Below are 18468 nucleotides of genomic sequence, written 5' to 3'. Positions count from 1 at the left end.
TGGTTTCAGTGGCGAGCACTGGATTCACTAAGGCTTTATTTCAAAGACTTTCAAATTTACATTTATCCATTTACAAGAGCGATTGGCCTGTAAAAAGTAAGACGTTTTTAAACGTTAATGCTGATTTAAATCCTGGATGTCATTTACACAAAGACAGAAAACTTCATGTTAATAACCTGTAAACACTAAAAATTATATAAATGTTTTAATTTTTCCGTGAAGTTGCACAGTAGCAGAAAGGGGAAAAATAACCCTAATAAAGTACAATTGAAGATTGAGACTTCGTATTATTTTTCCTGTGCAAATACAGCGAAGGGGCATAAACTAAAGCCAGTACATCAGTTCTTGAGAATGTCAGTTTATCTTTCCTTAGCCTTTAAACTACCCTGAGAGTAGAGCAATGGGGAAGGGGATGAATGGAGATGAAGCTAATTTAAAACAACAATACTTTTTACATTTAAAACCGATAAAAAAATTTGATTTTGATGTCCTACGAACCGAATAGAACAGAGCAAGCTGCGGGGTGGGGGGTGGGGGGATAGGGGTTTTTGCAACTCTCGCGAGACCGTGAGAAGACCGGCAATGGCGTGAGCCCTTGGGTACCAGGAAGAGCCTCGCTCCACAGCAACAGCAAGAGCGAGATGATGGGCCTGACGAGAGTGAGGGAAGGGCGTGGGGCGGTGAGCCCGCGGATGGAAAGAAGCCGAGCCGATAACGAAGAGATAGATAAAGGTGTCCCGCTCCCCCGTCGATGGGGTTCCTATAGCGCCCGGTCCAGTAGGGCAGTCGCTGCGAAGCTGGGCGTGGCCTCCGTGACTATGACATCGCAGCCGCTGGCATTGTGGAATACAAGGTACCATGGTTACCGTGGCAACAGTTGACAAACGCACCATGGCAACGGGAGCCACAGGTGTCATAGCAATGGGAACCCGAGGCCACTCAGGTTGGTGGGCTGCCATCATTCATCATCATCATGGTGTGATGATGATAATAATTCAGTCATTAATAATAACAATTATTATTCTTTGTTTTCATGAATTGGATTCATTGATATTTGAGGAACATTTCCTTGTTTCATTTTTTTAAAATAATTGCACCATTTTGTGATGCAAGATGGAGTATATATTTATTACACAAAGCGACTAAATGGTCACAATCTGCCTGTTGTGGTCTGGTCTCGCCTTATTTTTCAGAACCATACAGTTAAAATCTTGCTATTGCATTGATAACCCATCTTTCCTTAAAGGGTGATTTGCAGGCTTTATCCCATTTCACCCTTGCATCACTCCTGCGGTGGGCAGGTCCAATGGGCATGATTATTATTTTTTTATTTGCACTTGTATCACAGCTTTTTTTTCCTCCAAGCTGCTCAAGTTGCCATACATAGTTTCTTCTCCTCCCCATTTTATCTTCACAACAATGATGTGAGGTAGGTTAGGCTGTGTGAGGCATTGAGTGGCCCAAGGTCACCCAGTGAGTTTCATGGCTGATTGAGGATTTGAACCCTGGTACTGCAAGTCCTTGTCTGACACTCTAACTGCTACACTACACTGACTCGATTGATTTCAGTGAGTATATTCTTAACTAGATATAACCATGAACCTCCAGAGACAGAGAGAGGGTTTTTGTTTTTTTGCAAGCTGCAGGGACAGCACATGGGAGGGCAGCACAAAGCATCACCCTCTCCTGCAGTTTCCAACAACTGGTATTCAGAAGCATTACCACCTCTGACTGTGGAGGCAGAACATAGGCATCGTGGCTAGCAGCCATTGATTGTCTACTCCATGAATTGGTTCAGTCCTTTTTAAAGCCATCCAAGTTTGGGGGCCATCACTGCTTCCTGTGGAAATGAGTGCCAGCGTTTAACTAGGAACTGCATATCTCTATATGCATTTGTATTATTTATTTTATATTGTTGTTGGTGTTCCTCTGTCTTCAGTGCTGGACTAGATGAGCCATTGTCCTGATCCAGCAGGCTCTCCTTGTGTTCTTAATTCATATAAAGGTGGTGCGATTTCTATAACTAGACAGAAGCCCTGGTTAACAATCCACATTTCCCCTTTGCTTTTTCAGTCGAATCGTATCCAGACACCCAGATTCTTGCACAGAACAAACTACCTGGATTTTCAGACTGCAAGCTGAGATATGAAGGGGCCTTTTTCTGTTTGTGGATAAACTACCTGAATGTGAAGTAGCCTACTTACAGGAGTCCAGTGTTTTGAGAATACAGTTGTGTCCTCAGTGTTGAATCATTCTTTTCTAGCATCATGGCTGGGGTGGCATTGTGTGAACCAACAGAACTGTATAATATGTTGAACCAGTCCACAAAAATCTCTAGACTAGCAGAACCAAACTATCTCTGTTTAATGGGTAAGTTATGTTCTTTCACACTGACTGACTACGTCTTCTATTTCTGTTCATTGAACATTTATGTGACTTCTATTATTTGTGACTCTGATATATTTTCTGTCTATGTATTTTGTATAAATACTTGTTAGCACATTATTAGCCGCATGTTGCGTGTGTTTGTTCAGAGTTTACCTCTCCCATTGGCATCAGTTGGACTTTCTGTTACATCATCATTAACCACCCTGTAGCTTGCAAATGACATTGTATATACACTTAATCCTTATAGCAAGGTATCATAAATAACAAGCCTGTTGACCTGCACCTGTTTCCTCAGCTGCAAAATGAGTATTTTTTTCCCACCCTACAGAAGCATGTCAAGGGTTTCTTGACTTCCTCCTGTTTCCAAATGGTGAGAAATGAAATTGCTTAAACAATTGAAGGCTGCCCTGAGGCCCAGGAATGCATCCTCACTGACCGGTGCATGCCTCCTTGATTTTCACTTTTGTGACTCTGCTCCTACTTCCATCAGGCCTCTGCTGGCATTGCGTGTAAGAATATAAGGAGGGCTTCACTGGAGCAGATGCAAGTTCCATCTAGTCTACAGTGACCAAGCAGATTGACCTGCCACAGAATGTGGAGATGCTACATAGCCATCAAGACCACCAGCCTTGTAAAGGCTTGAACTGTAGGCCATATTCTATGGGGCTTTGTCATTCTGCTGCCTGTGCATCAGGTGTCCCTTCCAATTGCAGACCTGCAGCAGGATTACTTGCCCCAGGTAAGGCCAGCACAGTGACTCAGGCACAAACACAGGGCAAGGGGGAATTCTTACCCTTTCACAGAAGTAAATCACATTGTTTTGCAGATCAACAGTTCATGTAGAGTAGAAATGAAGAGAATGCAGAAGCGTTTGGAAAAAACATAGCAAAGGCAGAATCAAATTTCTCACTGTTTTCAATTCATTCGCTTTCTTCACCGCCCTGTTGCATTGCTTTCAGATGCTCGTACGAGGAGGGAGTACAATGAAAGCCACTTGATGACAGCGATACGAGTCAGAAAGGCGAGTGACATTTTGGGGTGTCTTGGTTGTTTGTTTGCAGCCACCTCCTGTTGCTTGGACAGACCCTAGGTAAAGCATTAGGTTCTCCCCTTCCGGAGCCCTTTCACTGTGAGGCAAAGGTTGTCGGGAGCAATTAAACCATTAAAATAAGATAAAAGCCATGTTATATATGTTGGTGCAATAGATCCTTGGATGCTGAGATCCAAATTTCTTTTTGGTGAGGGAACCCCGGCAGAGATTTAACATCAGAGGCCACATGCCAGCAGGGAACGGAACCAGAGAGGAAAGTGGGTGGAGATGTAAATTTTACCTTTATCCAATCAGTTTGACTCTTGTGTGATGCCCCTCCATTCTCCAACCAGGCAAGCAAGAAGCATTGTCAGATTCCAGCCAGGCAAAAACACTCAAGGAGAGTACACTGTAGGGCAGTGTGGGGCATGGCCTGGGGAAAAGAGAGGAGGAATTTTAGCCTGTGGCTAAATTAGAAAGGTCTAGAGACCACATTTGGCCCCCGGTTCTGAGGTTCCCTCCCCTCACATACCTCTTTTTTACCAGGCTTTTGAGACAATCGGGTGTAATGCATTATTTGTTTAGGGCGGGGAACGGATATTTGTTTTAGCGTTAAACTTGCTGGCTGTTTTCTTTAATTATTTATGTAAAGTTCCGTCACTGAGAGACTTTTGGAGCAGGTGACATAAATTGAACAAAGCATGCTAATGGTAACAAAACAACAGAAAGGTAATTGAAAGGGTCTCTGTGCCTACAGTTTGGTTGATGCGAAAGGTACAAGATTTGACCTCAGCCTAAGAGGTAACAGGGCTCCAAGCACACATGTCTTTCAGAATGCAAGTATCTTTCATGCAACACAGTAAGAAGTATATTCGTTTTCACACAAAAAAGTCATTAATCCAGCCCCCACCCTTCTTTCTTTCTAAAGAATGCGTTGGGCAAATTCATAGTTCCTCCGTCCGTCAATCTGGAGTGTGTTCGATACTGCGTGGTATACGATGGCAAATCTACCTCAGTGGAGGCTGCTTACGACATAGATTATGATTTGTATGAAGTGGATAAAGAACTAACCCGTAAGTCTTCCTCTTTCTGCTGTTTTGATCTCATAACCCCAGCTCACGCAAGAGCGAAGCTTAAAAAGAGCTGGGACACATCTTGAAGTAAAAGCTCTTAATCATCTGTTTAAAAAATTCTCATTTTTTCCTTCCTCCACCCAGCATTTGACAAGGGAGAGGACATCAACAAATTAAGAACCAAGAGATCTTCTGAGGAGAGTGAGTTCTATCTGTAATCACGATAGTGGCAGTCTAGAGGTTGTTGAGACAAGCCAAGGAGCTACGAGAGAAACAGGCAGACACTATGTCGAGCCAAAGGGTCTGGTTTTGAAGTGTCCTCACTGCACTTGGTGTGAACAAAACACATTATTGAGATCTGGAGGCAAAAGGAAGTGGCTCTGCAGGTTTTGATCAAAAAGCCCCCTATGGATTTCAGCATGAATGGGGGCGGTTAGCTGATTGGGAGAGCACCTGATTTGGATGCAGGAGGTCCCAGGTTCAGTTCCAGGCATATCCAGGGTGGGGCTGGGGAAAGGCTCCTGCCTGAACTCCTGACGAGCCACTGCTGGTCATGGTAGACCAGGATTTCCCAAACTTGGGTCTTCAGCTGCTTTTGGACTACAGTGGTATCTTGGTTCTCAAACACCTTGGTACTCAAACGCCTTGGTTCCCAAACACCGAAAACCTGGAAGTGAGTGTTCTGGTTTTCAAATGTTTTTTGGAAGCGAACGTCCAATGCGGCCGTCGGCTATTGTTTCCGGGGAGCCTGCACCAATCAGAAGCTGTGTCAAACAGACTTCTGGAATGGAGTACGTTTGGCACTTTTGTTTTTGCTATTTATTTTGCGTTTTTGCTTTTTGGTTAATTTGTTTTTGTCACTGCGTGGAACCCAGTTCAGCAACTGATGGATGGATGGATGGATGGATGGATGGATTGTGTGACTGGAAATGGATAAAAGCCCCCCCGCATCCAGACAATGACTATCTTCAGTGCAGGTAAGAATTTTTTTAATTTTATTTGTATCATCTACACTGTCTTTATTTATTTTATAGTACAGGACATTGATTATTGCTTTCATTTTATGGATCAGTGGTCTCAATAGATAGTAAAATTCATGTTAAATTGCTGTTTTAGGGGTTGTTTTTAAAAGTCTGGAACGGATTAATTGATTTTGCATTACTTTCTATGGGAAAGCGCACCTTGGTTTTGGAACGGACTTCCGGAACGGATTAAGTTTGAGAACTGAGGTACCACTATACAGTTCCCATCATGACTGAACGCTGGTCCTGCTAGCTAGGGATGATGGGAGTTGTAGTGCAACAACAACTGGAGACCGTGGTGTAGACAGTACTCAGCTAGGTTGACACAGCTTCCTATGTCTCTATGTGATATCACCAAACACACTACAATTCCCCCTCCCAGGGGAGGGAGTATATGGGAAGAGGCATGCCTTCAGAGGCAGGTGGTCTTGAACGGTGGGAGGAAAAGGTAACAGAGATTGTCATCCGATTGTTTTGAACGGTGGGCTAACAAAGTAATGGGAGAAATGCAATAGATGGCAAATCCAATGGTTTCGCTGGTGACAAGGCCAGAAGCAGGTGCCTCTGGAGTGCTTTTCTTTTTAAACACATGCCTCTCACAATTTTATCTAGATGCCCCAGTGGGATCCGCAGCTCGCTGTGCCAGGATTATGCAGCAGTTCACCAGTAATCCAGTCCTGGTCCTGAGGGGCGGGTACGAATTGTTCACAGCGACTTACCATTACCTGCGGACCCAGAAGATATTCTGGATGCCTCAGGTGAGAGGGAGATTTCAGAGAGCAGGCTTTCAACTTCTTAGTGAGGTTGTTGCCATCTCCTCCTCAGGTTGGGCTGCTGCGGACTTCCGGTTAGGTGCCGGGTAATGGCGGACGGGAGTTGAGAAGCTCCGGTTCCCCGGTGGGCTATAGGGGTTCCCGTGCCTGCGCCACGGACCCCTTAAAACCACGGGAAGAGCGTCCCGTGGACTCCGGACTCGTGGGTCCCAGACGTGTCATCTCCGCTCCCGATCGACCCTCGTAAGGGGGGAGAACGGGTGAACGGAGCGCTGACACGGGACTGAAGAGTCGGCTGCCCCTGAGGAACGAAGCAGCGATTTCGCCTTTCCTGAGCATCTGGCACTTCCTAACTTGGACTACAGTAGAGACTCTGTAAGTAAACTTGCTTTTCTTGCTGGAATTAAGACTTTTGAAAACTTACAGAGAAACTTCAAAAGGAAGCCCGCTCCCTTTGAACTGCTGATAGAGCGAGGTAGCGGCAAGAGCGCTAAGCCGCGGCTAACGGGAAAAAGTTTTGCTAACTCTGCTGAACTTCGTAAAAGTGATTTTAAAGTTGTTTAAATTGGATATAAAGACTTAAAACTGAGAATGGTAACTCAAGAAGACACTGCTTCACCCTCTGGATAGGATTCCGGGTCAGTAAGCAGGCAGCGTAATTTAGTTGCCATTTCCTACCCTTGGATTGTTATTTTTTGCAACTGTTTCCAGAGAGAGACTGAATAAACTTTTTTGTGGCTGTCTGCAGCCCAGGAAACATTGTGGACTTGGTGGATACACTATATAAAATTTTATTGTTGCCTTGGACTGTTGGAAATTAATTTCTTCTTGACTTTTGAGAGACTTTAGAACTTTAAACTTTAAGGATCTTTGCCTATTTTTTTTTGGAGGGTTAGAACTGGTTGAAACTGCCTGGGTTTCCTGGGACTTTTGGCTTTGCTCTGTTGCCTCTTTGTTATCTGGATAGAAGTGCTGGCCACCTGGTGTTGACTTTTGGGACTGTTGGCTTTCTACTGTGAATGTCTGGGACAATTACTAAAACTGGTGTGACCTTGAGATTGCAGCTGCAAAGTGAACAAGATATGCAAGAAAGCACAAGAGCTAAAACACAACAAAGAAAGAGCTCCTTTTCTTTAACTACACAAGAACAAATGGCCCAGGCTATTGAGAAACTAACTTTAAGTATTGCAGAAATTACAGAAGGACTGAAAAAAGTTTCTGAGGATGTGAAACAGACACAATCCTCAGTAAACTCTGTTAATTCAACAGTAAACTCTGCAACGGAGAAACTACAAGCAGAAATAAAAGAATCCTCTCAAAGACTTGAAGCATCAATTGGTCAAATTGAGCAAAACGTGAGGAAAAACAGAGAAGAAATTAATAAAGTTGTTCAGGAAGTAACTGTCTTAAAAAAGGAGACAGAGGAAATTAAGGTAGTAAAAGAGAAAATTCGGACAGTCGAGCAGAAGTTAGATAATATTGACCTGGAGAATATAGAAAAAATTGGATCCAGGCAGAGAAGTGTGGAAGAGTCTCTCGCGTTTCTGCAACTACAACAGAGGGAAGGAAACATTCGTATCAGGGCCTTACCAGAATTGGAGGAAGGAAGCCTAAAGGACTATATCGTAACTCAATTCTCAACATTTTGGCATTTGAAAGAAGAAGACGTCTCAGCACTCATAGTGAAGGCCTTCAGATTTGGCACAAAAGGAAAGAAAAGCTCCAAGACGGTGAGCGACTGCCTTATTGTGTTGAACAACAGATACCAAAGAGATTACATCTTGGACCTGCACTATAAGAACAATCTAGTGGTACAGCAGAACAGAGTTGTGCTTTTTAAAGACATCCCCAAATTTTTCCTGGATAAAAGAGCATCCTATAACAACCTAACAACTGAGCTAAGAAGAAGGAATATCTCCTTTAGCTGGGAATTTCCAGAAGGACTGACTTTTATGTTTAAAGAAAAAAGAATCAGGATAAGATCTCCGGCTGATAAGCAAAAGTTTCTAGACAAACATTTGGAAGATTTCAAGGGCTCTGCTTTGGACCCAGCGTATATGTACCGACTACCTGGGGTGTTTCCACCTCCAGGGATACCAGGAGAGCTTCCACCACCAGGAACAGGAGACCCAAGAGATTCAGAAAAAGATAAGAAAGACCTAGCTACAGGAGGATCAGATTAAAGACTCAAAATGGCTCTAAAATTGATGACATGGAATGTTCGGGGATTAAACCAGAGACCAAAGAGACACAGAGTGTTTCATAGTTTGGAAAAAAAGAATCTAGATATAATTTGTCTACAGGAGACCCATGTGGTTCGACGACATAGAAGAATTCTACAAAACAAAAAACTAGGCCAAGAATTTATATCATCGGATAAAGTCAAGAAGAGAGGAGTGGTAATATACGTAAAAGAGAAATACAGCCCAAGACAGCTATTTAAAGATGAAGAAGGGAGGTACATTGCAATTGAAATTAAAGTACAAGGCGAAAAATTCCTGATTCTGGGACTCTATGCACCCAATGATAGTAAGTCAATTTTTTATAAAAAGATCCATGATCTGCTGTTGGAATATTTGGACTACAAAATAATATGCCTTGGAGATTTTAATGGGGCAGTTTCCACATTAATGGATAGATCCCAGAGGACTAAATTAACAAACGAAGGGAAACTGCCAAGGACTTTTTTCGAAATGGTTGATAATTTAAATTTGGTGGATGCTTGGAGGCTAAGAAACCCTATGGAAACAGAGGCAACTTTTTTCAGTGAACCTCAGCAGTCATGGTCGAGAATAGATTACATTTGGATATCGAATGAATTGACACCGAAATTATGTAAAGCAGAAATTGGCCCTAAAACATATTCAGACCATAACCCTGTACAAGCAAATCTAAAACTAATTTCCAAGGACTCTTTTAGATGGAGAATGGATGATACCTTGATGAGAGATACCAAGCTAGTAGAAAGGGCAGAAAAAAAGATGAAGGAGTATTTCCAATTTAATTTAAATTCGGAGGTGGAAAAGAGGATTGTTTGGGATGCAAGCAAGGCAGTAATGAGAGGGTTCCTGATAAGTGAAAAGGCAAAAAAGAAGAGACAACAAAACGCAGAAACGGAAAGACTTTTGAAATTAATTCAAGGGAAAGAGAAAGAACTAAGAGGACACCCTAAGAACCAAAAAATACTAAAAGAAATAAAATACTTGCAATCCCAATATGCTAAAATCATAAATCAAGATATCGAATGGAAGATTAAAATGATGAAACAGAGATCCTTCGAGTCAGCAAATAAATGTGGAAAACTACTAGCTTGGCAATTAAAGAAAAGACAAAAAGCAAATATCATCAACAATCTGGTAGTAAACGGCAAGATGGTGGAGAATCCAGAGGAAATTAGATGGCATTTTCAAAGGTTTTACAAACAACTGTACAAGGAGGAGAAGATAGATGAAATAGAGATTGACCAATTCCTGGAGAAAAATGGATTGCAAAAAGTCCCAGAAGATAAATCAAGAATACTCAACCACCCTATTTCGACACAAGAGATTGAAGAAGCAATTAATAATATGCAGATAGGAAAGGCCCCAGGACCAGATGGTCTGACTGCAAAATACTACAAATGTTTGAAAGATTGGCTATCACAGCCTTTAAAAGAAGTTTGCAATAAAATACTAGAAGGAGATAGGGCACCAGAGACATGGAAAGAGGCCTATATCACACTGATCCCGAAACCAGATACAGATAAGACTAATATGAAAAATTACCGTCCAATTTCTTTGTTAAACGTGGACTATAAGATTTTTGCGAATGTCATGGCTACAAGATTAAAAAGAGTGCTCAAGGAACATATACATAAAGATCAAGCAGGTTTTTTACCAGGTAGACAACTAAATAACAATACTAGAATTGTCGTGGACATCTTAGAGAAACTGGAAAAAAACATAAATATAGATGCAGCACTGATGTTTATAGATGCAGAAAAAGCCTTTGACAATATTTCTTGGACATTTATGAAGAAAAATCTGGAAAGAATGGCAGTTGGACAACGATTTTTGAATGGCATTAACGCCATTTACACAGAACAAAAAGCAAAAATTATAATCAACAGTGTGATATCGGAGGAGATTAGAGTGGAAAAAGGAACAAGACAAGGGTGCCCTATCTCCCCTTTATTATTCATTACGGTCCTGGAGGTTCTTCTAAATATGTTACGAAAAGAGAACCAGATTAAAGGAATAAGGGTGGGAGAGAAGGAATACAAGGTACGTGCCTTTGCAGATGATTTAATGTTATCCCTACAAGACCCTGAAAGTAGTGTCCCCAAAGCATTGGAATTAATTGAGAAGTATGGGCAGGTAGCCGGCTTCAAACTTAACAAACAGAAGACCAAAGTGTTGACTAAAAATATGAAAACAGAACAAATACAAGAGCTACAAGAATCTACTGGCCTCAACTTTGCTAAGAAAGTAAAATATCTAGGGATCAATCTCACTGCAAAAAACCTGAACCTGTATAAGGACAATTATGAGAAGCTGTGGACCGACATAAAAAAGGACTTAGAGATATGGACAAGACTGAAACTCTCACTGATGGGCAGAATAGCTGCGGTGAAGATGAATGTCTTACCAAGGATGCTGTTTTTATTTCAAGCCATTCCAATTTTAGATAAGTTAGACTGCTTTAAAACATGGCAAAAGGACCTATCAAAATTTATATGGCAGGGAAAAAAGCCTAGAATTAAATTTAAGATTTTAACGGACTCTAAAGAGAGAGGAGGCTTTGCTCTGCCGGACTTAAGGATTTATTTCGAAGCGGCGGCCTTTTGCTGGTTGAAAGATTGGTTTAAATTGGAAAATACAGATGTTTTAGATTTGGAAGGCTTTGACAACATGTTTGGCTGGCATGCATATCTTTGGTATGACAAGGCTAAGGTCCACAAGACTTTTAAAAATCATATTGTTAGAAAAGCCTTGTACCAGGTTTGGGTGAGATATAAAGACTTGTTAGAGAGAAAGACTCCTAGATGGATCTCACCGGTGGAGGCCAAGGCCTATAAGAGACCTAATATGTCTGCAAGATGGTTAAGATATGCAGATATATTGCAGCAGGAAGGTGAATCGTTTAAATTGAAAGGTAAAAAAGCGAGGTCACCGACTGGCTGCAATATCATCAAATTTATGAGATTTTTAAAGCAGACAAGAAGATTGGTTTTCAAGTCGAAAAATCAAAACTGGAAACAGAGCTAATAGAATCGAACTCAAAAAATCTTTCCAAAATGTATAACTTGTTGCTAGAGTGGCATACGAAGGATGAAATGGTTAAATCAACAATGATAGACTGGGCAAAGGATGTGGGACATAATATCATGTTAGAGGACTGGGAAAGACTGTGGAAGGAAGGTATCAAATTTACAGCTTGTAATAACTTAAGAGAAAATATTATGAAAATGTTGTATAGATGGTACTTAACACCAGTTAAGATTGCTAAGATGAACCCGTCAATGACCAATTTGTGTTGGAAGTGCAAATCAGTGGAAGGTACCTTTTATCATATGTGGTGGACATGCCCAAGGGTCAAAGCCTTCTGGGATAAGATTTACAATGAACTCAAAAAGGTAATGAAAATTACCTTTAGTAAGAAACCAGAGGCTTTCCTTTTGAGCATGACCAACGAACAGATACCCAGTCGGGACAGAGTATTTTTTATGTATGCCACAACAGCAGCTAGAATTTTACTGGCAAGAAATTGGAAGGGTGAAGAGATTCCAACGGTGGAAGAATGGCAGATGAAGTTAATGGACTTTATGGAGCTTGCTGAACTGACCGCGAGAATCCGAGACCAGAGGGAGGAGAAGGTGTCGAAGGATTGGAAGAAATTTAAGGATTATTTAGTTAATGGTGTAAAACTGAATATCTGAGTAGAATTAGCTATCGAACAGGCTTTAGCTAGATAAATTCAAGTTGAAGATCTGGTAAGAATTTTATAATATAAGATATAAATAAGAATGTCTGAAGATTTGGAGAATGGATTAAGAACTATGTTTTTAGTAAAGGAATCTAAGGACAAATAAGATGGTTAATAGTTATGAAAGTAGATATATAGCTACCTAAAGTATATTGGAATAACAATGCAGTGGAGGGGGTGGGGGAAGTCCCATTTATGCTTAGAAGATAAAATAAGAATGAGATAAAGATTAGTGTTTAGACAGGTTTGTATGTGTTTTTCTTATGTTTATTGTGTTATTGTTTGATTTGTTTATTGTTTATTGTATTTTGTATTTTTAGTGTATTGGTGTATGTTTAGTTTTCTTTATATATGCATATGGAAAAATAATAAAATCTTTAAAAAAAAAAAAAGGTTGGGCTGCTGCTCTCAGCGTGCATATTTTTGGCAGGGTATGGGGTGTTGGCGTACCTCGGGTGCACGCCCCCCTTTTGATTGGACCTTCAGGCCAGGGTGGGGGGCTGCATTCCATAAAGCGCAACCTTCCAGGGGCCACATGGCAGTGGGCAGGTCCAGAGGAAAGAATGGGCAGACCAATGAATGTATACCTTTGTGCAGTAGACTGGTTTCTACATAAGGTCACTTACCCCTCTACCCTCCAGTCATTCGAGGCATTATCGGAGCTCAGGGATTCCTTCCAGCTGGGCCAAAACACCCTGGTGTGAAGCACCACCAGTGAGGATGGCCCGGGGAGAGTTCCAAGTGACAGATAGAGTAGCAGTCAGGAGCAGGTCAGCAATGAAACACGTGTCAGTGAAGTTAACTCTTTGGTCAAGGAAACCCAAACAGCACAGGCCTAGTGATCCCAGCAACTCGTCTTGCCTTAATGAGGCAGTTGCAAGGAGTAAAGGACCCCTGCTTTCCACTGCTCTCTAAGATTCCTTCTCCAGGTCCATCCCAAGCAACCTGAGGCTCCTTCATCATGTCTCTCTTTGCTTCACCCTCTTCATTCCTCTCTGTGTTAGGGGAGACCAAGGGAGAGAGGAGCTTGTTGCAGGAGGAGGGGGGAGGGGGGACTTTCTGGATTCTTCAGCAGCCTGCTTCATCGCTGTCTCCTGTCTCCCCCCCTTCTCCTGCCTCTGATTCTGGACTGCTCTCTTCCCCCAGCCTATTCCTGCTCACTAAACCCTGTTGCCCCTTCAGACATCATGTCTGCCTTATAGTCACTTCTTGCTGATCTAGGGTTGCCATATTTCAAAAAGTGAAAATCCGGACACAGAAGTTGCTGAACTCTTGCTAACATGGATTTTCCCAGACATGTTGGCGATTTCCGCCCAGACACTGCTTCCAACTGCAGTATTCCAGCTGTGTCCAGGAAAATCTGGACTTATGGCAACCCTGTGTTGATCCCTTAGCCAGGTGCCTGAAGAGGAAACCAGGCTGGCAGTCCATTAGACTTCTTTGCCTCCAGAGAAGCTCAGGAGACCCATCCTCCCCTTGTCCACTCGTTATTTCCGCATGTTCTAGGCCACTCTCCACAACTCACCTAGGCCTTATTCACAACATTTGGCTTCACCCAAAGAATCCTGGGAGCTGTAGTATGTTGAGGGTGCTGAGAGTTGTTCGGAGGCCCCTGTTCCCCTCACAGAGCTAAATTTCTCAGAGGGAAGCTAGTTAAACCACTCTAAGAATACTTTCGGGATCAACCCTATTATTGTGGGTGTAATATGTTTTAACTGTTTTAAAATCTGAACATGCCATGGTCTTGCTGGTGATTGGTGAGTAATAAATATGAAGATGCTGCTGCTGATGATATGTCCTTCCCCTAAAGGAGCTAGAGGCCTTTAAGCCCTACCCAGTGGAGATCCTGCCTGCTCGCTTGTACATGGGAAATTACGCCCAGGCCTGTGACAGCCAAATACAGAAGGATCTGAAAATCAAAGCCCATCTCAATGTCTGCGAAGAAGCTGGCACATTGTAAGTTCCAGTGACAACCGGCTGAGCAGTAGTTGGCTGTCCGTTCTTTTCCAGGCTTGCAAGGAAGGCCGCAAAAGTTACAAACCCATAAATAATCTTTAAGCCAGAGTTGTGTATAAAGGTTAGGGCAGTGGTTCCCAAACATTTTTGGGTCTCCACCCATTTGGTCCCCAAAACTCATCCCCATTGCTCACTACCCTTAAAAAAGCACTGCAGCGGTTTGCACAACCCCTGAAGGAATATAATAAGACAATACAATTCAAAACAGTAATAATTAATTACATATTTATTCAAAATCCAATTAATTTTTGCTTAATTCAACAAAATGGATGAACTTGCCTATGGAGAGAACTAATTAATCAGTGAACCTATTAGGTATGTACCTTAATTTTATACTTTTGGCAGTGTTTTTTTTCTAAAAAAATGTTTAGGAGTACTCTTTTTCCCTTGGGGTACCACCCACTTTGGGAGCTGCTGGGTTAGAGTGTTGGGCTGGGATCAAAGGGATCCCAGTTCAAAGTCCCTTTCAGCAATGAACCTCTTGGGGCTCATCATTATCAACACTGTCCTTGGTGTCTGATTATGGGCCCTTGTCCACCCCCCCCCTTATTTATTGCCTTTTTATCCCCTCCCCTTCCCCCAGGGAGCTAACCTTCCTGAGTTTGCCCAACCCCACAAGGTAGGGTATGGTGAGAGAGAATGATTGGCTCAATGTCTCCCTTTGGGCTTCAAGGTGGGCTGGGGAGTTGAACTAAACACTGGAATCTGTGACGTTCCAGATGTTGCTGGACTTCTAGCTCCCATCATTTCTGGTCATTGGGCAAATAGGTTGGTGACTATACCTGCATCATTTGCCATATTTTGCTGGGCTGGTAGAGTTTTTGCAAGTGCCCCAGCAGGTCTTCTCTTTGCTGTTTCCCAGTTTCCTTGAAGACAGTGACAGACTGCTTCATATCCCTATTCCGGATTCTCCAGATGCAGAGATATTTTCCTACTTTCCCAAGATCTGCCACTTCATTGGTGAGTAGACCAAGGTGGCTTCTCCTCTTACCCCATGCCCTAAACATGGGAAAACGCCAAGGAGGTGCGCCAAGCTCTTCAACTGGTAGGACAGGGGTGTAGGAGGCTAAATGTGGCCTGCAGGCCAGAACTTCCCAAGCCCTGTAGAAAAAAATCTTAAACACTTGACTTCTGGTTGTGGAAATATTAATAATATTTATTACATGTATTTGTTCCTCTTTTCTAGACAGTCACATTCACAAGGAAAGAGTCCTTGTTTTCTCCACCATGGGCATAAGCAGGTGCAGCACAGTGGTCATGGCCTACCTCATGCATTCCTGCAGGCTTTACTTAAAGGTAAGTGGAGGCAGGAGGGGGGCAGGCAGGATTGTTTCCTTACAATCCATATATCCTGCCTTTTAACCCTCCTTGGGTTTGGCTGCCAAAATCCAGAAGCACAACAGAAAATGACGTTGCCCTTGTTGTTTGTAAAGCTCCATGTACTTGGCAAAGGCAGATATAAATAATCACAACAGTAGTGCCTGCTTTGCACAAAGAATGTCACCAGGTAAAGCTGGGAAGAAAGACCAAGTTCTTTGGTAAGGATGTCTCTTCCCATCACCAGACTCTTGAGATGGAGATTGAACTTGGGACCTTCAGCATGCTGAGCTGCTTAGTTACCTGGCCAAGATGCTAGGGGGTGGGGTGGAGTGTCCAGATCCCTCCTCTGTTGTTAGAAGACGGATTCCTCCCCACTCTCCCTGCTACTTCTGCTGTTTGCTTGCTTTTTTTGTAGAAGGCTTGGAGCTATGTTCAGAAGTGCAAAATCAACATGCGGCCCAATCGGGGGTTTGTGCGACAGCTGTCAGAATGGGAGGAACGCATCTACCTGAGCGATATCACTGATATCTCCGAACCGAATTACTGACCAAGAGCGGGGGACAGAGAAAGTCCCTGAATCACTGCTGGCTTCCTGCAGTGGAATTTCAAAGGCTTTCGAATGGTGGTGATGAAACAGAACTCTATATTTTTTGAAGTTGATTTTTTTTAAAAAAAAAAAAATATTTATTTTTCATTATCATTATCTCTAGCCTGCCAGGTTTATGACATATCTCACATGTTCTCTTTACTCCTGTGTACAGAGCTGAATGGCGTTAGGATCTTTTGTGTGCTTTATTCAGAAATAAATACCTTCCACCTCTGTGTATCTGGAACTTGTCTATCAAGATAATCGATAACTTGCACCGGGGAGCAGCTTTCTGGCTTGTCTTTATTTGTTTATGAACTTGAACAATTTCTGTCCCGCCTCTCAGCAAAAGCTTTTCAAAAGGCACCAAACAATAAAAGAGAAAAATGCAAGTATTAGCATGGAAAACAACAATAATGGGATATTAAAAACTGCAGGAAATTAAAAGGCCGTAGAAACACAAAGCCAGGTATGATAAGAAATTACTTCCCTGTGGAAACCTGGGAAGAATTAGGCCAGCAAGGGAAGTAAAGTAGACAATAGCAGAGTATCTCTACAGAGAGCATCCCAAAACCAGGATACTGCCACCATCACTGAAGATTTCCTGTCTCCAGCCATGGTACAAGGGAAAGCACGATCCCATGCCTGACGGCAATATCACACCAAATAATCCAACACATTTGAAAAGGGCATTGGATGTCAGTCAGCCCACCTGAGAGGTGCCAGAACTTAGTTCCGGCTGAAAATCAGTTAAAAATATATATATTCAGAAGAAAAGCTTGTATCCAGAGAGAGAGAGAGAGAGAGAGCTTGGTTGTCAAGGGCCAGGATAATAAATAGATGTGTCAGCATATGATGGAAGTTATACAGTCGTACCCTGATTCCTGAACGACTTGGTACTCGTACGTTTTGGCTCCAGAATGATTAAAACCCGGAAGTGAGTGTTCCGGTTTTTGAACATTTTTCAGAAGCCGAATGTCCAATGCGGCTTCCGCTTGTTTCTGGCGTGCCTGCGCCAATCGGAAGCCGTGCCTTGGTTTTCAAACGTTTCAGAAGTCGAACAGACTTTGAGAACGCATTCTGTTTGGGAACCAAGGTACCACTGTATACTCATGCTAGAGCAGGAGTGGAGAGCCTTTGGCCCTCCAGATACTGCTGAGCTACAACTATCAGTGGGCAACTCATTTTGTGGGTGGAGAAATGGGAGACAGGTTTTTCTATGTAACAAACCTTTTCCAACCTGGCAACTTGCAGGTGTTTTGAGCTGAGACTCCCATCATCCTTCCCCATGAATCCAGGTTGATGGCCTTCACTACCTCCTGCGGGAAGGAGTTCCACAATTTAACAATGCAACTGTGTCAAGAAGGACTTGCTTTCATCTCTCCCGAATCTTCCAACAGAAGCCCTGAAATGGCTATTCACGCTGTTATAAAAATTAGGTTCAACCCCAGAAGGGAGTCCATGAACCCGGGGGAGAACCTTAGTAGGGCTCCCCTCCTCTCAAGAGCACTTATGAATAAAATAGAGACGATACAGAATCTCCCAAAGCAAGGCAGTTGCCCTTTATTTTATTACTGCTGCAGCAGGGTGTCTTTGCAAGCAAAAAGACCCCGAACAAAGGTACACCAGCTCCTATATACACTTTTTGAAATTCCCCCCCTCCAGCTCAAGACCACCCCTCCATACATTAGAATTACATCACAAATTGGGAGGGTCTGGTAGCAGTCACCTGAGCATCTTGGACCCTGCCCCCATGTCTCCTCTCGCCCTCCACCAAAAACCCATCAATTGAAACAAAAGATATTTACATTTCCCTATATCCCAGCCAAGTTAATCACACCTTTTTGTCTGACACTCAGATATCAGGATGCCAGAGATTATCACTCAGGCAGAGGGCTGCTGAGTAGCTGGAGGGCACCCCCCCCCTTTGTTCCTGAGACAAAGAAATACTTGGTCAGTTGGGAGTGAGGCCTGTCTTCCTGTGCTGGTTTTCAGACATGTGGCCTTATTTGTTTTGGTACATTAATAACAATTATTATATATAAATAAAACACCTTAAAATTCTTACAACAATGCTTGCATACCCTTCCCTGGTGAAGGCTGTACAACCATTTTATTTTTCTATAAATATGCGTACACCTGCATCATGTATGCCTGAACTAATACAATATGATGCATGGCGATGTCTCTCCTCGATTATGCTTCTAGGAAAAAGGAAGCACCAGAATCCCATAAGCCCCGCCCACAGTCCTTCACCTCTCCGTGCCCTCGCGACGACGGTTGCCCCTCGATACGT

At 42.7% G+C, this 18468-nt stretch overlaps 1 protein-coding gene across 3 annotated transcripts; it reads left to right on the top strand.

The window, feature by feature from the left end:
* The first annotated feature begins 788 nt into the window (after nt 1-788).
* Nucleotides 789-16223, top strand: STYXL1 (serine/threonine/tyrosine interacting like 1). 3 transcript variants are annotated; one of them, XM_033172304.1, is made up of 10 exons: nt 791-853; nt 2074-2370; nt 3348-3409; nt 4347-4491; nt 4636-4692; nt 6126-6271; nt 14061-14206; nt 15129-15226; nt 15453-15562; nt 16002-16223. In XM_033172304.1, the coding sequence occupies exons 2-10, from the start codon at nt 2268-2270 to the stop codon at nt 16131-16133; spliced, it is 999 nt and encodes a 332-aa protein (XP_033028195.1). In that variant the 5' UTR covers nt 791-853; nt 2074-2267; the 3' UTR covers nt 16134-16223. The 3 variants fall into 3 exon arrangements, with proteins under 3 accessions (XP_033028196.1, XP_033028195.1, XP_033028194.1); XM_033172303.1 differs by having other exon boundaries at nt 800-943; XM_033172305.1 differs by lacking the exons at nt 14061-14206; nt 15129-15226; nt 15453-15562; nt 16002-16223 and adding an exon at nt 12644-12982 and having other exon boundaries at nt 789-943; nt 6126-6338.
* Nucleotides 16224-18468: the final 2245 nt, after the last annotated feature.

This window comes from Lacerta agilis, chromosome 15 (genome assembly GCF_009819535.1).
Source record: "Lacerta agilis isolate rLacAgi1 chromosome 15, rLacAgi1.pri, whole genome shotgun sequence".
Lineage (NCBI taxonomy): Eukaryota > Metazoa > Chordata > Lepidosauria > Squamata > Lacertidae > Lacerta > Lacerta agilis.
The sequence above is the reverse complement of the archived record's forward strand: the minus strand, read 5'-3'. Positions and strand labels throughout refer to the sequence as shown.

Excerpts from the sequence above, each read along its gene's own strand:
- STYXL1 (XM_033172304.1), top strand. The coding sequence starts at position 2,268 with ATGGCTGGGGTGGCATTGTGTGAACCAACAGAACTGTATAATATGTTG. Across the intron at positions 3,410-4,346 it reads CAGCGATACGAGTCAGAAAG|AATGCGTTGGGCAAATTCAT; the intron begins GCGAGTGACATT and ends TTCTTTCTAAAG. Across the intron at positions 4,693-6,125 it reads CAAGAGATCTTCTGAGGAGA|ATGCCCCAGTGGGATCCGCA; the intron begins GTGAGTTCTATC and ends AATTTTATCTAG.